This window comes from Leopardus geoffroyi, chromosome E3 (genome assembly GCF_018350155.1).
Source record: "Leopardus geoffroyi isolate Oge1 chromosome E3, O.geoffroyi_Oge1_pat1.0, whole genome shotgun sequence".
Taxonomy (NCBI): domain Eukaryota; kingdom Metazoa; phylum Chordata; class Mammalia; order Carnivora; family Felidae; genus Leopardus; species Leopardus geoffroyi.
Window position 1 is genome coordinate 20104860 of NC_059340.1, and position 18612 is coordinate 20123471.

Sequence of the window (18612 nt, forward strand, 5' to 3'; positions counted from 1 at the left end):
GTTGGATGTGCCCTCCACGGTTCCGGTGGCCAGTCCCAGGTGGGAAGGGGGCAGAGGCTTCCCCTGCAACAGGGAGCCTCCAGGAAGAGGCTCTGCCCCTGCTCTGCTTTCTTGTGTGTTGGCCTCATCCCAGGTGAGCGGTCCCTCCCAGCAAGCTGAGGGGCTGATGGCTGTCCCCCACCCCCTGCCCAACGACGACGGGGAAATTGAGGCTCAGAGACAGAGAGCGACAGCCCAAGGCTGTTCGTGAGAAGGGACGGAACCTGGTCCTCTGGTCTCAGGATGGGAGGGGAGTCCTCACGAGGCTAGGACACTCCCCACTGCAAGTGACACAAAACCATCTCAAACCCACGGAGGCCAAAAAGGGAAACTCACGGCCCCTCAGCCCAGTCGGGCCAGGCTGGGTTGTGCTGAGCTAACAAGCAGCCCCCTAATCTTGGTAGGTTACAACAGGGATTTATTTCTCACTCACGACTCGTGTTCCTCTCGGGGGACCTGGAGACTCCGCTCTCCGTGTCTCCTGATGGAGCAGCCACCAGCTCACCCATCACGGTGGCAGAGAGGAACAGCACTCTGGAGGACATCACGATGGTCAGGGAAATGCTCTGGTCCAGAAGTGAGACCTCACCACTTCTCCTTAGAGGAACCAGAGAGGGAAGAGCTGGAAATATTTGGTCAACAGCATAATGACTTCCGCACCGGGGTTTCAGGCATGGCTGGATCCAGGAGCTCAAGAGGTGTTACCAGGAATCTCTCTCCACTCCCGGCTCTGCTTTCTTGGGGGTTGGCCTCATCCCAGGTGAACTGTTCCTTCCTGGTGCCCCCCACCCTGCCCCGCGGCCCCAGGCTTTGTTTAGTCCGTCCTATCGTTCAGCGGTTCCAGCAGAAAGAGCACACAGAGCTGCTCGGGTCATGTGCATGTCCCTGAACCAGCAGCGTGGCTGGGAGGGGCACAGAATGCTCTGTCAGCCAGGCCCGGGTCATGCAGTGGCCACTCCCAGAGCTGGGGTCAGCAGCCCCACACGGACGCCGCACAGGCAGGAACAACAGGCAGCCTCAGGTGTTTGCTGAAAGTTTGTTACCTCTTGACCTCGGTCCCTTCCAGCAGAGCAGAGCTGTGCTTGGGATCAGGAGACTAGAGCCCAAAGTGGGGCTCGAACACAAGAACCCTGAGATCGTGACCTGAGCCGAAGTCGGATGCTTAACCCACTGAGCCACCCAGGCGCCCCGATCCTCCTGACTCTTAAAAGAGTCTTAGCGGGGTTGAGTGTCTGACTCTCGATCTCAGCTTCGGTCATGATCTCGTGGTTTGTGGGTTCGAGCCCAGTGTCGGGCTCCGTGCTAACAGGAAGGGGCCTGCTTGACATTCTGTCTCTCCTCCTCTCTGCCCCTCGCTTGTTCATGCTCTCTCTCTCTCAAAATAAATAAACTTAAAAGAGAGAGAGAGAGAGAGAGAGAGAGAGACTCATTGGCAATTCTGGCCTCACCATCCCCAACTGCAGATGCTCAGGGCTCCAACATACCTCCAGGTCCTTCCTCAACCTCTTCCTTCTGCCTGAAGGGCTGGTGAATCAAACAGCTCCTATTCGTGTTTCAGAGTGCAACAAACACCACCTCCTCCCTGAAGCCCCCCAGCCCCTCCTGATGCCCCTCTGGGCTCCCATCAGTGGGGCGTGCTGCCGGGGCTGGCTCGGCCCAGCCGGGAGAGTCGATGGCACGCCCCCCTTTCCCAATCCCGTTTAGAGTTGTCGGGTGAGTAGCTGGGAATCGGCCGTCTACACCATGGAAATAAGCACATGCCACACACTATACAAATCGGGCTGTTTTGAGGGGCTCGGATGTGCCGGGAACAATGCTCGGATGGAACAGTGAACAAAATCGAGCAAGTCGCCCTGGTGGAGCTTAGAGTCGACTTGCCATCTTTGTCTCCAGCGCCTGTTTCCAGAGTTCTTCCTTCGAGGCTTTCGCTGTCCCTGTCTCCACCCATCCGTGCACCCACCGGCCCCTCTGTTGTCCATCCACCCACCTCTGCTCATCTGTCCTCCCAGGAGGGCCAGCTCTTCCTCTGTTTTGCACCCGAGTTTAGGAGCGGAGTCCCCTTCAGAGACAGAGGCAGTGAGGAGCTGTGGCAGGGCCAGGCCCGAGCCCCCCACCAAGCCCCAGGCCTGGCCTCCGTGACCCTGGTGCCCCTCCCCTGCACCCTGGCCCAGAGCTTTGTCGCCTGGAGAGCTGGGCTGCCTCCCCAGGGAGCTGGTGGCTCAGGGGGCCCCTGGACCCCATTGCCCCTGAGAGGATGTGAAAACCACAGCACAATTTGGCCCAAGTGTCCCCGGGGGGGATGGTGGGGGATGGTGGGGGATGGTGGGGGATGGTGGGGGATGGGGAGGGTTGCTCGCACGAGCAGGGCCTCCGGTTTCAGACTCCAGCTCCTGTGTGAGCCTCGCTCACTTTGATTCCGGGTCCGCAGCCCCACGGTTGAAGCCATCAATGTTCTAGAACTTTCAGCACCAAGGAGTCTCATGTGTGACTCTCTCGGGGACTTCCCCGGTCACCCCATCTTACAGATGAGTCACAGCGAGGCTTTCAGCAGGACCGACTGACATCTACCAACTTGTAGGTCAGATTCATCCAAGAGGAGGGACAAAGCAGAGCTTTCTCCTTTAGAAAATGTCACCCTGCAGCCTGGCCTCTGGGGACAATGACAGGAGGACGGGCTCAGACAGTTCCAGGCAGGAGTGGGGATGCCCCCAGGGCTCTGAGAGCAGGCCAGCTGAACCCCACTCTCTGCCTCCTTAACCCTGCTTGGTGGTCTTGAAAAAACCGTCTCTAGGGGCACCTAAGGGGCTACGTCCGTTAAGCACCCGACTTTGGCTCAGGTCATGATCTCGGTCTGTGGGTTCAAGCCCCGCATCAGGCTCTGTGCCGACAGCTCGGAGCCTGGAACCCACTTCGAGTTCTGTGTCTCCCTCTGCCCCTCCCCTGTTCAGTCTCTCTCTCTCTCTCTCTCTCTCTCAAATATAAACATTTAAAAAAAAAATTTTTTTAAAGGAAAAAGCCATCTCTAAAGGTGAGCACCCTTATTGGAAAAACGATCTATGTTCTTGTGGGGTTTTTTGTTGTTGATGTAAAAGTAGGCCGTTGACTGATACCCAGCTCCCGTGCAAAGCTCATGTTCAGGAAGGTGCCTTCAAACGTGGCTAAGAAGTGTTTTCTTAGCTTCTTAATTCACGTTTGAACAGGCTCTCTGATAAATCATCAACAAGAACTTGACTTCCCCCTGAGTCCCCGGAGGGGAACGGGCCGATCCTGCCGATCACTGCCGATTCCTGCCCGCCCCTCCCCCAAGGGAGGTTTCCACCCCCAGCGCTCCCCCCACCCCGCCGCCGGGTACCCCAGAACCCGGCACGTACTTGTGCCCCATGAATATTTCTTGGGTGCGTTAAAGGAATAACTAAGTGGGCAGCAGGAACCAGAAACAGAAATCTTGGCTGGTGGGGGCTGTTTCTAAGAGACAGGCTGATGTTAAGCCTGGAAACCCCCCCTGTGCCCCTCAGCCTGATGGGACAGCCCACAGGCGCCCGGGCTGTGGCTGATTTCTCAACCCCGCCCACCTCCAGCCCCAGGCTTGGTCTGGGCAGCAGAAGGAAGGAAACTGAGTTTATTGAGGGTCTGCTCTGTCGCACCCTGTACCCTGGGTGACCTCACCCATTTCTCCCCAAGATGGGTCACGCACCCCCACACCCTAGTCCAAACGGGAAACTCCAGCCCAGAGAGGGGAAGCGGCTGGCTCAAGGCGGCACAGCCCAGAGGCATCACAGTTAGGAAGCAGATCTTGACCCACCAGGCTCCCCCCAAACCTCCCCACACCCAGGATCACGGTGGGCCCCCTCCATCCTCTTCCCCGCCCCGAGAGGTGAAAAGGAACAGTATGGACGTCCTGCGGCTCCTGGAGGCCGGATCCGGAGGGCTGGAATTCGGACGCCGCAGGCAGTGGCCTCGTCCCGGCAGGGCCGTGAGTGACCCTGGACCAGCCCCTCGGCACACGACCTGGGGCCACCCCACGTGTCTGGTGAGGAGCGAGGCTGGCATCCCGTGCACACCGTCATGGACACATGTGCTTCTCACATCCGTACACACGGGGACCTCTTGTGGGCACAGACGTGTGTGGCCTCGGGCACGTGGCTTCACCGCGGCACGCTCCGTGCCCTCTGGCAGCTGTGCTGATCACACACGGACACAGCAGTGTGCACCTGGGTCGCCGTAAACATCGGGCCCGGGGGCCCCGTCGGGGGGACCGGAGGTTGCAGGCCGCTTCACCCTCCGGCCCAGGGGCCCGCAGCTCTGGCTCAGGGCAGAGTGGCTCGGCCAGCTCCAGACGGCCAGTCGGCCTCGCTAGCTGGCCTGCGGCCCAGATCCCTCAGGTGGAGGGGTCATGACCACCCACTGGCGGAGGTAGCTCCTGGGGGGCCCTGCGTCCCCAGGGCTGGCGAAGTCACACTCCACAGGGCTCCCGCAGTCAGAGCCCGCGAAGCCGCTGTCAAAAGTGTCCATGTCTAGGCCGGCCGGGGGCGAGCCTGCCTCGCTTCCAGGCACCCCTCGGGGTGGCCCGCCGCTCCAGGGCGGCCCCGGGGTCCAACCCGCCTCATCTTTGAGGGGCAGCTTCAGCCTGTCGAGGAGGCTGCCCAGAGGGCTGTCCGGCCCGCCAAGGCCACCAGTCGAGACGCAGCCACAGGACAGGACTGTGGTCTCTGTGTCCAAGAGCGGGTCCCCAGTGCTCGAGCCAGGCTCCAGACTGGCGTCCAAGTTCAGGGCTGGGTAGCCATCATCTCCGCAGGTGCAGGACCAGGCACAGGGCCCCTCGGTGCCCGCCACGGTCACTGTGTCAATGGACACGAGGCCGTATGGCCGGTCCCTCTCCTGGCTGTAAGCTGAGCCACCGAGGCTGCTGACGACGGAGTGGGCTGGGCCCCAGAAGCCCAGCTCGGGCACCCCGTCGGCCTCCACCAGGTCCGTGGGCTCCGGCAGCTCCGTGGCCTCCGGCCCCTTGCTGGCACCCTGCGGCGGGCAGCCGGTGTGCGTCTCCAGGGACGAAAGTGCCTCTGGGCTCCAGGGCACCAGCTCCAAGCTGGAGGCAGTGAAGGGCGTGCCCACCCATTTCTGTACAAGAGAAAAGGGGCCGGTCATGACGGGACACGGGCGAGGACGGTGTGAACAGACACAGAGACCAGACAGAGACAGCAAGTGACGGGGACACCAGTAGATAAAGAGAGTGACGGCGGCCAGAACCCTGGTGTGCCCCGTCCAGACAGGCTCCTCGCCACCGTCCCCTCCTCCGCGGGCCTCGGTCTCCCCACCTGCAGTGGCCTGCCAGACCACTGGTGTTCAGAGGCCTGGGGTCTGCGTAGGGCCTGGGTAGCGGGGGCCAAGACTCCTGAGTGGCGGGGACATGGGGGTGGGAGGACCTGAGTCCAGGGTGACAGAGCCATGGCCTGGTCCCCCGGTTCACTTCCTCCGGGACGCTTCTCGATAATGACCATTTTCCTGTTGGTGTCCCCACTAGTGTGGACGCTTTGGGCGCCAGCCTCGATTCTTCCGGTCGCAGCTGCGTCCCTAGAGGCTCACACAGCGCCTCGCACAGAGTAGGTGCCTAATAAATGCTTATTAACTAAACGAACGCACAGAGTGAATCAGCGACAAGCCGCTTGGAAAGGCCTCTGTGTGCTTAGTGGGTGAAGGATGTGGGGCGATGATAAACCGAGGCGGCAGCCCCCAAGCTTTGAGAACCCCCCTGCCCTCGCTGGCCGGGGGTCCCACTCATGACACAGGGCCCCCACCCAATGGGGAGTGAAAATCCCTGAGGACCCGGGGCTCCCAGCTCGGGCACCTTCTGCCTCAGAAAACCCATCTCAGGACCCGGCTGAGGCCCCTGCGACTGATTTGAAATTACTTTGGCCTTTCTGTGCCTCAGTTTTCTCCTCTGCAAAACGGACCTCCCAGTGGCACCGACCCCACGGGGTTGTTGCAAAGAGTGAACGGGTTCCTATCTCTGAAGCTCCTGAGGGTCGGTCGAGGGAGCACCAAACAGGTGCTCGAGCTTCAGGGCAGGTGCAGAGGGGAGACGAAAGTCTCTCTCCCGTGGGGGAGAGAGGGGGGAGCCCGGGCCGCTCCCCTGCCTCCCTAAGGCCGTTTCCCCACCCCGAGCCTCAGACGGAAGGGGCAGGGGGCAGAGAGCGCTCAGTGCGGTGCCAGCCAGCCAGCAGGGGCTCAGCCACTGCTCTGGTCCGCGTTTCCTGACATCCAGGTTCAGACGGAGGAGGCGGGCTGCTCCCCTCCCCACCCTCCCCACCCCCGGCCCCGCCAGTCACCACATCCTCTGTGCGGCGGGCCCTCCCACGCTGGGTGGGTGGCGAGCGGTAAATGGGCACAGAGCCCCGTGGGCGCCAGCGGGGGGCCGGGTGGGTGGGGCTCAGCGGGAGATCCGCGTGTTTTGCAGGTAGGGCCAGAGGCCCCCCAGAACCCGCTCCCCGTCTACCTCCCTGTCAAGGGCTCCCGACAAAAGACCCAGGAGGCCAGCTTGTGGCTCAACCACCCCCTGGCCCAGCTGGGCTCCCCGGTCGGGAAATGCCGCCCGGTGTCGTGTCATTCTTACAACAGGTCTGCCCCACCGGAATGATTTCCTGCACTTTGCAGGTGCGGCGACCGAGGCCTGGCTGGGGCCTGGGGGCTCTGGGTGCACGTACGCCCCCAGGGGGTGAGAGGTTTCAAGGGGCTTGTCCCCGGGGGCAGGGCACTCACCCTGAAGTCTCCGCTGTGGCTCACGTAGAGGGGCTGGAAGAACTGCTCTGGGCTGGGCACGTGTACCCACTCTTTACACAGCCTGGGAGGGCAGAGACAAGGTGAGAACCCAGCTCCCCAGAAGGCAGCCCGGCCTCCCGCTCAGGTGCCCCTCCCCCACTTTGTCCCGCAGGAGACTCAACCCCTCCCAAAACACACCCCGGCACCTCCCTTCCAGTCCTCTACTCCCGGGCCTCAGTTGCCACATCTGTAAAATGGGGGCAGGGAGTCTCGTGAAAGTGCCCAGGGTTTAAGTGCCTGACTGCTCATTCTCTGCAGGGCTGGTGCTGCCCCTTCTGAGCCTCGACTCCCTCCTCTGCCACCAGGGACGCCACAGGGGAGTGAGGAGCGGTCGGTGGGTGTCCGCACGGCGCCCCGGCTCCCCGGCAGCCAGACACTGCTCCATGTTCTCCGCTGTTATTCGTGTCGCTCTCTCTCCCCCTCCAGCTTCCCTGCCTCTGGATGAAGACGAACGAATTGAACTGCGCCCGGGGCGGGTTGGAGGGTGTGGGGGTGCGGATCCCCTGCCCAGGGCTCGGCACACAGCACCTGCATTTCCTGCCTCTGCCAGCAGCACTCATGAAGGCCAAGGGCGTTTAGGTTTTAACGTTAATCGGTGGCGACCTTCAGCAGAAACCTTTCACCCCCACCTGGCGGCCCCGCGTGACCCCCCCCGCCCCCAAACCCCGGACTCAAAGCTTAAACTTCACCAGACGAGATCATAGCCTACGTCACCGTCAGGAGCACAGGCTCCGCCCCTCTATTTCCGAGCCGTGCGGCTTTGGGCAAGTTCTTTGACAGCTCTGTGCGTCCTCGGTTTCCCCATTTGCGCAGTGAAGGTTGTCACCAAATATCCAGCTCATAGGGCTGCTGTGAAGGGGTGAGTGGGCACCCCAGCTGCACCGTGCCCAGTCAACAGGAGCCGTTTCCTATCTCCGTCACTGTCATTATCACTGTCGCGATGACAGGTTGTGTCCCCCAACCGTGGGTGGGCACAGAGAGGCCGAACCCCTCCCTGCCTCCCCGAATCCCTGGCCTCACCTCCAAGGCAGGTCGATCTTCAGGCCCAAGAAGACTATGACTACAATGACCAGGAAGATATACAGCAGGTAGATGTGGCCGTCTCCCTTCAGCTCTAGGAAGGAAGCAGACCCTGGGTAAAATGGAACCAACCTCCAGCGGAGGCCACAGGGGGCTCGGGGGGGGGGGGGGGGTGGTGGTCGACGGGTCGGGGCTGGTGGGGGGGGGGGCATTGGAGGCTGCCGGTGCCTCGAAGTGAGATGGGCTGGCGGCCTGCTCCCACCCCCGCCCCAGACAAGCGACTTCATCTCTCTGAGCCTCCGTGTTCTCAGCTGCAAAATGGGCAGATGCCCCTAGCACGGAGTGACCAGGAGGAACCGGATGCCTCACAGGAGTCCTACCCACCTTCCGGCAGGGTGTGAAAGGTGACTGGGTCACTCCACTCGCTCCACGTCCCCTGGAAGGAAGAGCCGGGCTGCGGCCCCGAGCGCACCTGGACCTCGTAGTCCGAGTCAAAGCGGAACTCCAAGGGAAGGAGAGAGACGCTCCTCGCGTCCACGGAGACCAGCTTTCTCCCGGGACTCTGCCGGCACAGAGACAGGATGCACCGGGTCAGCCCAGGCCAGCCGCCACCGGCAGCGGAAGCACCCTTCACCAGCTGCCACGTCTCTCCTGCAGAGTCCCTGCCCCCCTACGAGGACCAGGCTCAGCCTGAGTCCCGGCCACTGCAGGGTGGGGGCAACACGGAGCCACGGGCACTGCCTAAACCTTGCGTGTCATACAATGCCTTGTTCTGTTTCTCTGTGACCCCAGCTGTCCTGGCAGAGGACCCTCGCCGCAGGGACTGGGGACGCCCCAGGAGCAGCGGTGGCCCCCTCCCGGGAATCTCTACCCAGTGGGCACTTTTGGGATTCTCCCACAGAGGGCCTTCTCAATAGCAGGCATTTCTGGAAGCCTTCAACCACAGGCATCCCAGCAACGGATGCCTCTGGACGTCTTCCCCTGGGGACCGTCCAAACGACCGCATGTATGGAATTCTTCACCTGGGACCCCTCTGAAGGGTGGATGATTCTAGAGGTCTTGGTCTTTGGTCTAGATGGTTCTGAAGAGAGGGCCATTTGGGATCTCTCCAACACTCTAAACAAGGATACCTCCAGAAGCCTTCAGCTGGGAAACAATGGTCCCTCTAACACTGGACATTCTTGGTTATTGAAACTTCCAGAGTTCTTCAATTGTGGCCGTTCTAAGCCCAGCGGGAAGGTTCCAGATGGCGCCCATCTCTGAAACTTCCTCTACGGTGACCGGGCTCAAGGTGGAGCCCGGGGAAATGCCAACCCCTTCCTCTCTGGCACACTGTTTCTAGGAGCCCCCTCCCCACCGCCAGCAGCCAGGCTGCTCAGCCCTGTGCCTCCCCTCCCCTCTGTCCCCCGAGAGCCTCACCAGCACCCAGGGGTCTCCCTGCCTCCTGTACCGCAGCTCGTGTTGTAGCTTGCCCTTCAGCGGATAGGAATCGTGATTGGAGTCCCAGGAGACGTTATAATGTTCCGAGAAGGTCACGGTCACATTGAAAGGGGGGACGGCTTGACTTAAAGGAAAAAGCCAGAAAGATAAGAAGGGGTGAGACTGGGCAGCCGCCGAGGAGGGTGTGGTGGCGGGAAGAAGTTCCCCCACCCCGGCTGGGCGATGGTGAGGTCGGGATCCGTGTCCCCCCCACCCCAAGTGACTCTGGAGGAAACAGCCCCTGTCTCCGGGCCTCAGTTTGTTCCTCTGGAAAATGGGAGGTTTAGGCTAGCCGAGGGCTTCAGCTGCAGGGGCAGGAGGGTGACAGGAGTGGGCAAAGCCTGTCTGGGGACTGAGGCCATGTAAAGGGCCCTCCCAGTGTAAAGGGAGATGCCATCACTCAGGCTGGGCAGGACTACAGACCAGGGTGGCCAGAGAAGGACAACCTGGAATCCCAGACGGGGGGAAAGCTCTCTCAAACCCTGAAGGAGCCACTAATCCAAAACCTTGCTAAGCAACATGTGAGCCAGAGGCACCCGTGCCTAGACGATGACATCATTTCCGTTCTAAACGATGACATCATTTGCTCTTAGCTCCAGCTTCCCTGAGAAGCCCAAAGATTCTCCATTAGCATCGATGCTAATGAGCCATCGTTAATATTAATTGGTGCTAACGTGCGATCGTTAATATTAATTGATGCTAATGGCAAAAGCGATCACTTCCGTACAGGAGCAGAGGCACCACCCGCCCCTTCTCCGGGATCTTAGCTGCGTCGGGCAGAGGTTGTCCTCTCCGGGGTCAGCGTCGCGCCCACGGCTCCCAGGACAGGGCAGGAGCAGGATGTGCCCTTGAGAAATCTTTGTAGATCAACAAATGAAACTTGCAGGGGCCGCAGGAAGGAACCAGAAAGGTGGGTTGCTGCCTCTCGCTCAGAGGCCGGAGGGTGGCCCTCCTCCGTGAGCTTGCCACGCTGAGATCCAGAGGGCCCAATGAGCATGTGCGTGCCCGTATGGGCGTGTGTGGACATGCACGTACACGCGTGTGCATGCATGTGCACGTGTCTGAGACAGTGTCTCTGTCCATGCTGTCCAGGCCAGGGTTGGGGGGACCTCTGTGCATTTGAGGGTGTACTTATGACTGTGTGTGTGTGCATGTGTACAAGTGTGGGTGCGTCTGGATACGTGTGAAGCTTTGCTCACCCGCTGTGTGCCAAGTGGTGCAAACATGGACCCCCAGAGTGTGAATGACGATGGCCTCTTATCTTCTTGTCCCACCGCCGGGAATCTGGGGACAATAACTCCCAGACCTCAGGGGCTGAGCCTTCCCAAGGGCAGGTCCCTCTTGGCGGTCTGTCTGCACGCCTCTGGGCACGGGGCTCTCACTCGCTCCCTGGACCCTCCACTTTGGGTACACGCGCACGCACACACACAAGCACACGCACACAGCTGCTTCCTATGCCCTTCCCCGCCCCACCCTGGTTCTGGACCCATAGAAACAATGGTTGCCACCAGGGTCCCTCCCTTCCTCCAGGGTGGAGGGAAATTCTGGGCCCCATAAATGGGAGAAATCTCAGGTTTTTCCCTTGTGACAGTCTCCCCCGCTCGCCTCATGATGGGGGCAGAATCCCAGAGAGTTGGGATTTAAAGGGCCCTCATTCTACAAAGAGTGAACAAGTCCAAGGTCACCTACAGGCAGGTCCTGGGCCCCGGGCCAGGCCCATTTCGTGCCTCTGCTGCCTCTCTCTGGTTAAGGCCCAAGCCTGGTTATCAACCCAACATGACTTCACATCTGCAGAACAAACTCTAATGGCAATAAGGACACAGGACAGGTTGGTTTCGATGATGGGGGAGGGCCGGCCCAGGGGGCAGGGGGACCTGTGCTCCGGGTCCCGAGGGATACTCACTGCTCTTAGCCAGGACAAAGCTGCCACACTCCTGGGAGCGATTGCCGGACTGATCTGTCATGTTGACACTGAAAATGTCGTCGGCCATGAAGTGGAACACATCCATGTGGCACGTGTACTCTGTGTGTGTGGCATTGTGGGTGGACCGGCGGAGGCTGCAGGAGGTGACCTCGTCCACTAGTTCTCCGTATAGGTCTTGCCTTCAAGGACAGAGCAGCCGATCATGGCTGGAAGCCAGCGGGGCTCAGTGCACAGGGCCAGGGCGGAGGCCCCGAGTCTTGGGGCTGGGCGGGATTTGAGGCGAGGCTGGGGGTCACCTGGTCTACCAACACTTTCCCAGGGACGGTATTCCTTCCCCTGCAGCATCCCCGATGGGCTGTCTCCAGGCTTGGCTTGCCTGCCTCCAAGGAACCGGGAACTCACCGTCTCACATGGGGCAGCAACTCTCAGCTTGCCTAGACTGAGCCTAAATCTGTCCCTGTCGATTCCATCAACTGGATCACTGTCCTACGGGAAGGAGGCTAAGGGCCAGATGAACCTCACCCCCTGCTCTGGGTGAATTTCCAGGGAGGCTGTGGAGAATGGGGTTGGGGGGGGGGGAATTCTCTGGCTTTTTAAAACTCCCACTGGGCAATAAACAATGGGTCTTGAAGTGTGCATAGGAGTTCAGCAGATACTTGTTTCCCTGCCTACACCTTCAGGCTCTGAACATGACCACCCTTCAGGGCCAATAGGGACATGTGGACTCTGTTCTTTGCTAAATGTTTCTTAGAATAGAAACATCTGCTCTGGGGGCGCCTGGGTGGCTCAGTCGGTTAAGCGGCCGACTTCAGCTCAGGTCACGATCTCACGGTCCGTGAGTTCGAGCCCCGCGTCGGGCTCTGGGCTGATGGCTCAGAGCCTGGAGCCTGCTTCCAATTCTGTGTCTCCCTCTCTCTCTGCCCCTCCCCCGTTCATGCTCTGTCTCTCTCTGTCTCAAAACTAAATTAAAAAAACGTTAAAAAAAAAATTAAAAAAAAAAAAAGAAAGAAACGTCTGCTCTGGCCTCTGCCTACCTCTTACCTTCTTTGCTTGTTATTCTCGCTCACACTGACTCACTCTACTCGGGCCACACTGACTTCCTCACTATTCCTCAAACTCGGCCGCTCTCCCTCCCTCTGGGCCTTTGCACGGGCAGTGCCCTCTGCCTGGAATGCTCTTTTGCCAGCTCTCCAGCTGCTTCCTCATCCAGAGCGGCCTGTCCTGACCACCTGCCCCCATGTCACTTGCTCTGTACCCCCGTGGCCCAGGTTCCCGTTCCCTTTCATTGTTATCAGAAAGCAGCCTGACAGTTGTTTGTGTGATTATTGTCTGTCTCCCCAGATACTTCCCACACTGCAGAGCTTCTGGGACCCCATTGGTCTTGCGCTCTGCTGAGCCCCCAGGGCCCGCAAGGGTGTAGCATTAATTATGGCAAGACTCCTGCTAAGTCAGGTGAGCCAGAATCCCCCGGCCCTGGATGTCTGACAAGGCTCCTCACTTCCCACCATCCCCCTGGGCGACACCCGACCAGCCCGAGCTGCCGTCAGCAAGAACCCTATTAGGTCATTTAGCCAGAAACCCCCTTACCCTGGCCTCGTCCTATTGGTAATTTTCTATCCACTGACCCCACCCCGGCTCCTTGGCTCTAAATCCCTGCTTTTCCTGTCCCGCCATTCTTTTTTTTTTTTTTTTTTTTCAACGTTTATTTATTTTTGGGACAGAGAGAGACAGAGCATGAACGGGGGAGGGGCAGAGAGAGAGGGAGACACAGAATCGGAAACAGGCTCCAGGCTCTGAGCCATCAGCCCAGAGCCCGACGCGGGGCTCGAACTCCCGGACCGCGAGATCGTGACCTGGCTGAAGTCGGTTACGGCGCCACCCAGGCGCCCCTGTCCCGCCATTCTTAAACGAGTGTCGCCAATGGGCTTTTCTTTCACCATACGGACGGATGGGGGGCCCCGCGGATTTTGGAATCAAGCTGCCTGTGTTTCAACCCCAGCTCCACCAGTCACCGGCTGTGCGACCTTGGGCAAGTTGCATAACCTCTCTGAACCCCGGAGTCCTCGTTTGTAAAACGGGTGCAATAATCGTGAGGACTGGAAGGGATCATTCGCAGGAAGCACGGAGCAGGGAGGCACGGAGGGCTCAAAAAAAAAAAAAAAAAAATCACGTGGGAGTCTGGTCATCCGCGGGTCTCAAAATTACAATTGGGCTTCCGTGGGCGAGAGAGTACGGCCTTTGGAGCTGGACCGAACTGCCCCGTTCATCTCTCAAGGGCATGCTCCGGACACGTCGGTGGGCCCCGTGTGGCCGTCCCTAAGACCGGCACGGTGATTCCGGGCTCACAGTCTTTCTTGGGGCTAAACCACACGCTGCTGGTGACATTGCTGACGGGACCGTCCGGAGGTGGCGGCTGTTATTTTAATTGCTAAGCCACGTGCCCGGCACACAGTGGGTCCAGCTCGGCCTGTGGTCTCCCGCGGTCCCGCTCCACCGCAGTCCCAGGGCCGGTGAGGCCCGGCGAGGCCCGGCCACTTACCAGGTAAGGGTGAGCGTGCCGGGGTGGAGGGTCCATGTCTCTAGGGTGCAGGCGACTGTCTTGAAGTAATCGGTGTAGCAGACGAGGTCTAGGCAACCCCAGGCTGGAAGGTTAGGAAGAGAGAGGCCGTGGTGGGGGGCGGGCCGGAGGTCGAGTGGAGCCTCACTCCTTCACCCCCTCAAGGGCTGGGGGGCGAGTGGAGGCGGGGATCCCGGGATCAGGACGAATATGGCAACCCAGGAGCCACTGAGATGCGGGCTTGGGGAAGGGGGTCCCTGCCACCTAGGAGTCCCTTGTGTGACCCCAGAGTTTCAAGGCTAGCTATGGAGACAGGACACTCTGAATGTGAAACGTAACAAACTAAGCGGCCCCCACCCCCCTCAGCCCTCTCTCCCCTGAGCCCCGTGTCCAGCCACCAGCTCTGTGTCCCTCCTGGCCAGTCCCCTTCTCGGTGGCAAATTCTGAACTCCCCAGACGCAGGGGTGAATCTGCAGGTCCTGCGAGAGGGATTTGTGAGGTCACCGGGAACACAGCTGGAAAATGCCCCCAAGCCCCCAACAAGGAGGAGCCCTTTGTTTCACAGCAGCTGGTGCGGGACAGGGCGTGGACCTCCGTGGGGCCGGAAGGGCGTCGAAGGAGTAAGAAAACATCCCCCCAAACCAAGAAGCCTTCAAATACTTTGGCCAAAACGTATTATCCTTCTGGCCACACCGCTGCCTCCGCCGAGTGACATGGGCCGTTTTGTTGGGAGATTTCATGCTCTCCCACCCCCGACATGAATCGCTCCCCTTTATTCTAAAGGCATAGGTGCAATCGTAGTCTAAATGCACCTAAACGTTTGACAACACATCTAATAACCTTTAGCTTCGTTTTGTTTCGTAAGATCAAGGGCCAAGAGTCCTGTTTCCCCTGCTCCCAACCCCCCAGCTATTTACCAGAAATTTGTTCCCCTTTTTAAGCGGATTCATTCTTAGTGGCTATTTTCCTATTTGTCCTTCACTAATGAAGGCCCAAGGGGGTGGTGGGTACATTCCCTTCCTGGGCCTCACTTCAGGCCAGAAGCCAGATCTGCAGCCAAGGAGGCTGTTGCCAGAAAACCCTTCTTCGGCTGCCCCTGCCATCTTATAGATGAAGACTTGGAGGCTCTGGGACTGGACCACACCTCCAGTCACTCTGGGTCCCGGTCCGGGTCCGGGTCTGGGTCGCGGGGACGCTCACCCAGGAAAGGAAATTCTCATCTGAGCTACCGACAGACATCCGCAGGCACAGCAGACATTACTAATCGATCACGGCACTCTCTCCCCTGGGCGACCCTCAGAATCCTCCTCAACACAATTCTCCGTGTGGCCATCACCAAGGGCGCTGAGTTGTGGCGGGGAGTCCAGCTCTAGGAGGAGGCATCCCCCCACCCCCGGGGAGGAACCCAGGGGCCCCGCGCCGACACTTGGTGGTGAAAACCTCTTTTGTCTTGATCTCGGCAGGGCCTAGACCCCGGGGCCTCAGAAGCCACCATGCTGGCCACGTTCATATACTCCTTGTTTATGCTCTGGTTATTCTCCCTCAGGGTTCCAGAACTTGGAGGGGAGCTGCCATTCCCAGCCAGGCTCGAGGTCACCAGGGGACAAAGTTTGCCCCAAACTTAACATGAGACACTGGGGAGGGGACAGCAGCCACGAAGCCAGGGTGGATGTGCTTTCAGGGGCCCAGTGGCCTGGTCGGTAGCCCAACCCCCGGGCCACCCCCTGCCCCGGGTCAGCAAAGCGCGCAGGAGGCTGCGAGAGGCCGGAAAAGTGGACGTGTGACTCATGACTGCTCCGAGTCCCTGATTGTAAGCTGGGGACACTGGCCCCCGTGCGGGGTGTGGGGGTATGCGGGTGGCATCACACCAGCACAGACCACACTGCCTGCCCGGGGCACTCAGTTAAAGCAGCAAAGAGGCTAAGCCCACGGGGATGAGACAGACTTAGGGTTCCAGCGGCCTGGCTGTGTGGCTCTGGGCCTATCCCTCAACCTCTCTGAGCCTTGGTGTCCTCAAGTGAGAACCGGATGTCCGGGCAGCACGGACTGCACGGGGCGGTGAGGTGATTCCCGGCACCCAGTACGCAGCGAGGGATTATTATTTGCACCCACGGGGCGTTGGCCCCCTGGCGGGTGACCTAGCACGGGTGCTGGTCACTCAGAAGAGGAAAATAAAAGAGGCAGACATCTGTTTCCTGAAGAAACTGTTTGAAGCTCTGGGTCTTTCGGTCAAAACCAGAGAGAAATTCAGAGTCAGCAGAGCAGCGGCCGAGGGACCCCTGCTTCCAGTCCAGCCCCGCTGTTGAGCCTGGATGCCGTGTCCCGCCTCCTCCGGGAAGGCTTCCTGGATCTCTCAGCCCCGGCTGTGCCTCCAAGTCTAACCTCTGGCCTTTCCCAGCGCAGGTCTCTGACTTCTCTCCCTCCGAACTGCAGCGTCCTCTAGTCCCCTGGGGTGCCTTCCAGGGGCTACTTTGGCTACTTTGGTCTCCACCTCCCCTCCTCCCCGCCAACTGGGGACCATCCGTGCCTGCTGAGGATCCTGTGGTTGTTGAAAAACATCTCTCAGGAGAGCCAGTCCATCAAGACAAAAGGAGGTTAGCCCAAAGGCAGGACTTCCTCACTCCGAGGAGTGGCAGCTGCAGAGACGAAGGAGTCTCTTACCCCCTCAGGGGGACCCGAAGACCCCAGCTGTTTGCTGCAGAAGCCGGGCCGCCCGCGGGACTCAACACCAACCCCTTCCGGCTAACGGAGCCCTGCGGTTGCACGGGTTCAGCGTGACAGAGCGGGCTGGTCCAGCCCAAGCGGGCAGACACCACAGCCCCTGTCCCGGAGCTTCTAGCCATTCCCCGGATCCCACAGGCCGGCCCGGTCCTCCCCACCCGCAGACCTGGGGGGGCCCCTACTCACCACCCTGGAGCATCAGCAGGAACAGAGGGGCCGCCCAGCCACACAGCATGCTGGCTCTCGGGATCCTGGAAGAGACGCACAGTGAGAGGGCGGGCCCAGGCCTGAGGACCCAGGGACCCCGAACAGCCTCCCTGTCTCTGGTCCTTTCCCTCCCTTGGAAGCCTTGCCTCGGATTCTTGCAGAAGCCAGAGTTTGAGGAGCCCGTGGACGCTCCCAGGGGAGGGGACACTGGTATTTGACAAGCAGAGATCTTGAGTCCTGTTCTCCACGAAGCACCCGTGTGGATGCTAGTTGGCCGGACAGACGGGCTCCCCACTGAGTAGCAGATCCAAGGGTTAGCCCACGAAGGAAAGCCCTCCTGGATTCCAAAGATAAGGTGAGCCCGGAACGAGACTTCCGCGTCGGTCACAGAGCCCGGGTTAGTGAGTACGCTAGGAAGCTTGCGGGGAACCCAGGCCGGACCCCCCCGGAGGACCCACACCCTGACTCCGGGACCCGGACGAGACGGAGGAGAGGCCTCTTTGGAGAACTGCACGGACCTGCCCGGGAGGAGCGACCCACCAGGCTGGCACTGCAGGCCTCTTGCGGGCACTTTGCCTGCTGCATCCCAGCTCTGTGTCTGCTTAAGCAGGTGCCAGCCAGAGGCCCCGGGGTTCACCTGCCCAGGCCCGGGAGCCTCATCCACACTGGCCCCTGGGGTCAGGACTGTAGCTGGAACGGGAGCCTAGAGGGATGACCCATGCAGGGGCTGAGCTATACACGCGGCTTCTTCCAGACACGATCCCTGAGCCCACATTGGGAAGACACCCCCTCCCCCCGCCATCCTGGGTTTCCCCCCACCCTACTCTGGCCCCACTAAGAGCTCCCTCTGAGCTCCCTGACGAGTCACCAAGCAGGCAGTGGCGAAGCGCACTGAGAGGTTGGGATCACCAGCTGCGTTGCTCTGGGCTGGTCACTTCCCCTCTCTGAGCCCTAGAGAGGCGGTAAAGCCTGCTTCCCAGATTCTTGGGAGAGTTCAAAACAGCATTTTGCAGTCAGCCCTGGACGTGGCCCCTGACACATAAACACCCAACACACAGCTGTGACTCATACAGACTTTAGAGCATTCGAAGTAGAGGGACCCCGGAATGCTCTAGCCAAGAGGTCCCTAAATTTCTCACTTTCAAAACGTGGGCCATATTTGTAGGTCGTGTGTACTATCATTTATTTAATGTTTTCTATAAATGAGCTCCCTTAAAAAAATCTAACTCCAGCGGGGCGCCTGGGTGGCTCAGTCGGTTAAGCATCTGACTCTTGGTTTCAGCTCAGGTGGTGATCTCACGGTTCGTGAGTTTGAGCCCTGCATCGGGCTCTGCACTGGCAGCACAGGGCCAGCTTAGGATTCTCTCCCTCTTTCTCTCTGCCCTTCTCCTGCTCTCTTTGTCTCTTGAAACTAGATAATACATAACATTTTTTTTTTAAAATCTAACTCCAGACTCATCCTAAGCAATAATATCCAGAGCTCTTGTGTTTTTTCCTCACACACCTTAAAATAAATAGCATAGCTATGAAAATAAAATAATGTTGGCTGCTGAGCGCTGGCTGTTGTACGTACGTGAAGATAGAACCAGATACAATAGTGTTGAAGACAAAAACTTTTCAGTTTTTACCAGCCTGCTGGAAGCTGGTAATCTTTTTTTTTTTTTTGAAAGACAGAGAGAGACAGAGCACAAGCAGGGGTGGGGCAGAGAGAGCAGGGGACGCATAACACGAAGCGGACTCCAGGCTCTGAGCTGTCAGCACAGAGCCTGACGCGGGGCTCGAACCCACGGACCGCGAGACCATGACCCGAGCCGAAGCCGGACACTCAACCGACTGAGCCACCCGGGCG

The 18612-nt window shown here is 59.6% G+C and overlaps 1 protein-coding gene across 1 annotated transcript in view; it reads right to left on the bottom strand.

The window, feature by feature from the left end:
• Window positions 1-3639: 3639 nt before the first annotated feature.
• Window positions 3640-18612, bottom strand: part of IL21R (interleukin 21 receptor) — a 34930-nt gene continuing 19957 nt past the window's right edge. Inside the window, exons 2-10 of the mRNA XM_045460540.1 lie at window positions 16743-16807; window positions 13818-13920; window positions 11254-11457; window positions 10714-10715; window positions 9295-9434; window positions 8260-8437; window positions 7876-7969; window positions 6796-6877; window positions 3640-5157 (exon numbers count right to left, since the gene is read on the bottom strand). Coding sequence (XP_045316496.1) covers window positions 4393-5157; window positions 6796-6877; window positions 7876-7969; window positions 8260-8437; window positions 9295-9434; window positions 10714-10715; window positions 11254-11457; window positions 13818-13920; window positions 16743-16791 — 1617 coding nt within the window. The 5' untranslated portion in view covers window positions 16792-16807 and the 3' untranslated portion in view covers window positions 3640-4392. The remainder of the gene's footprint in view (window positions 5158-6795; window positions 6878-7875; window positions 7970-8259; window positions 8438-9294; window positions 9435-10713; window positions 10716-11253; window positions 11458-13817; window positions 13921-16742; window positions 16808-18612) is intronic.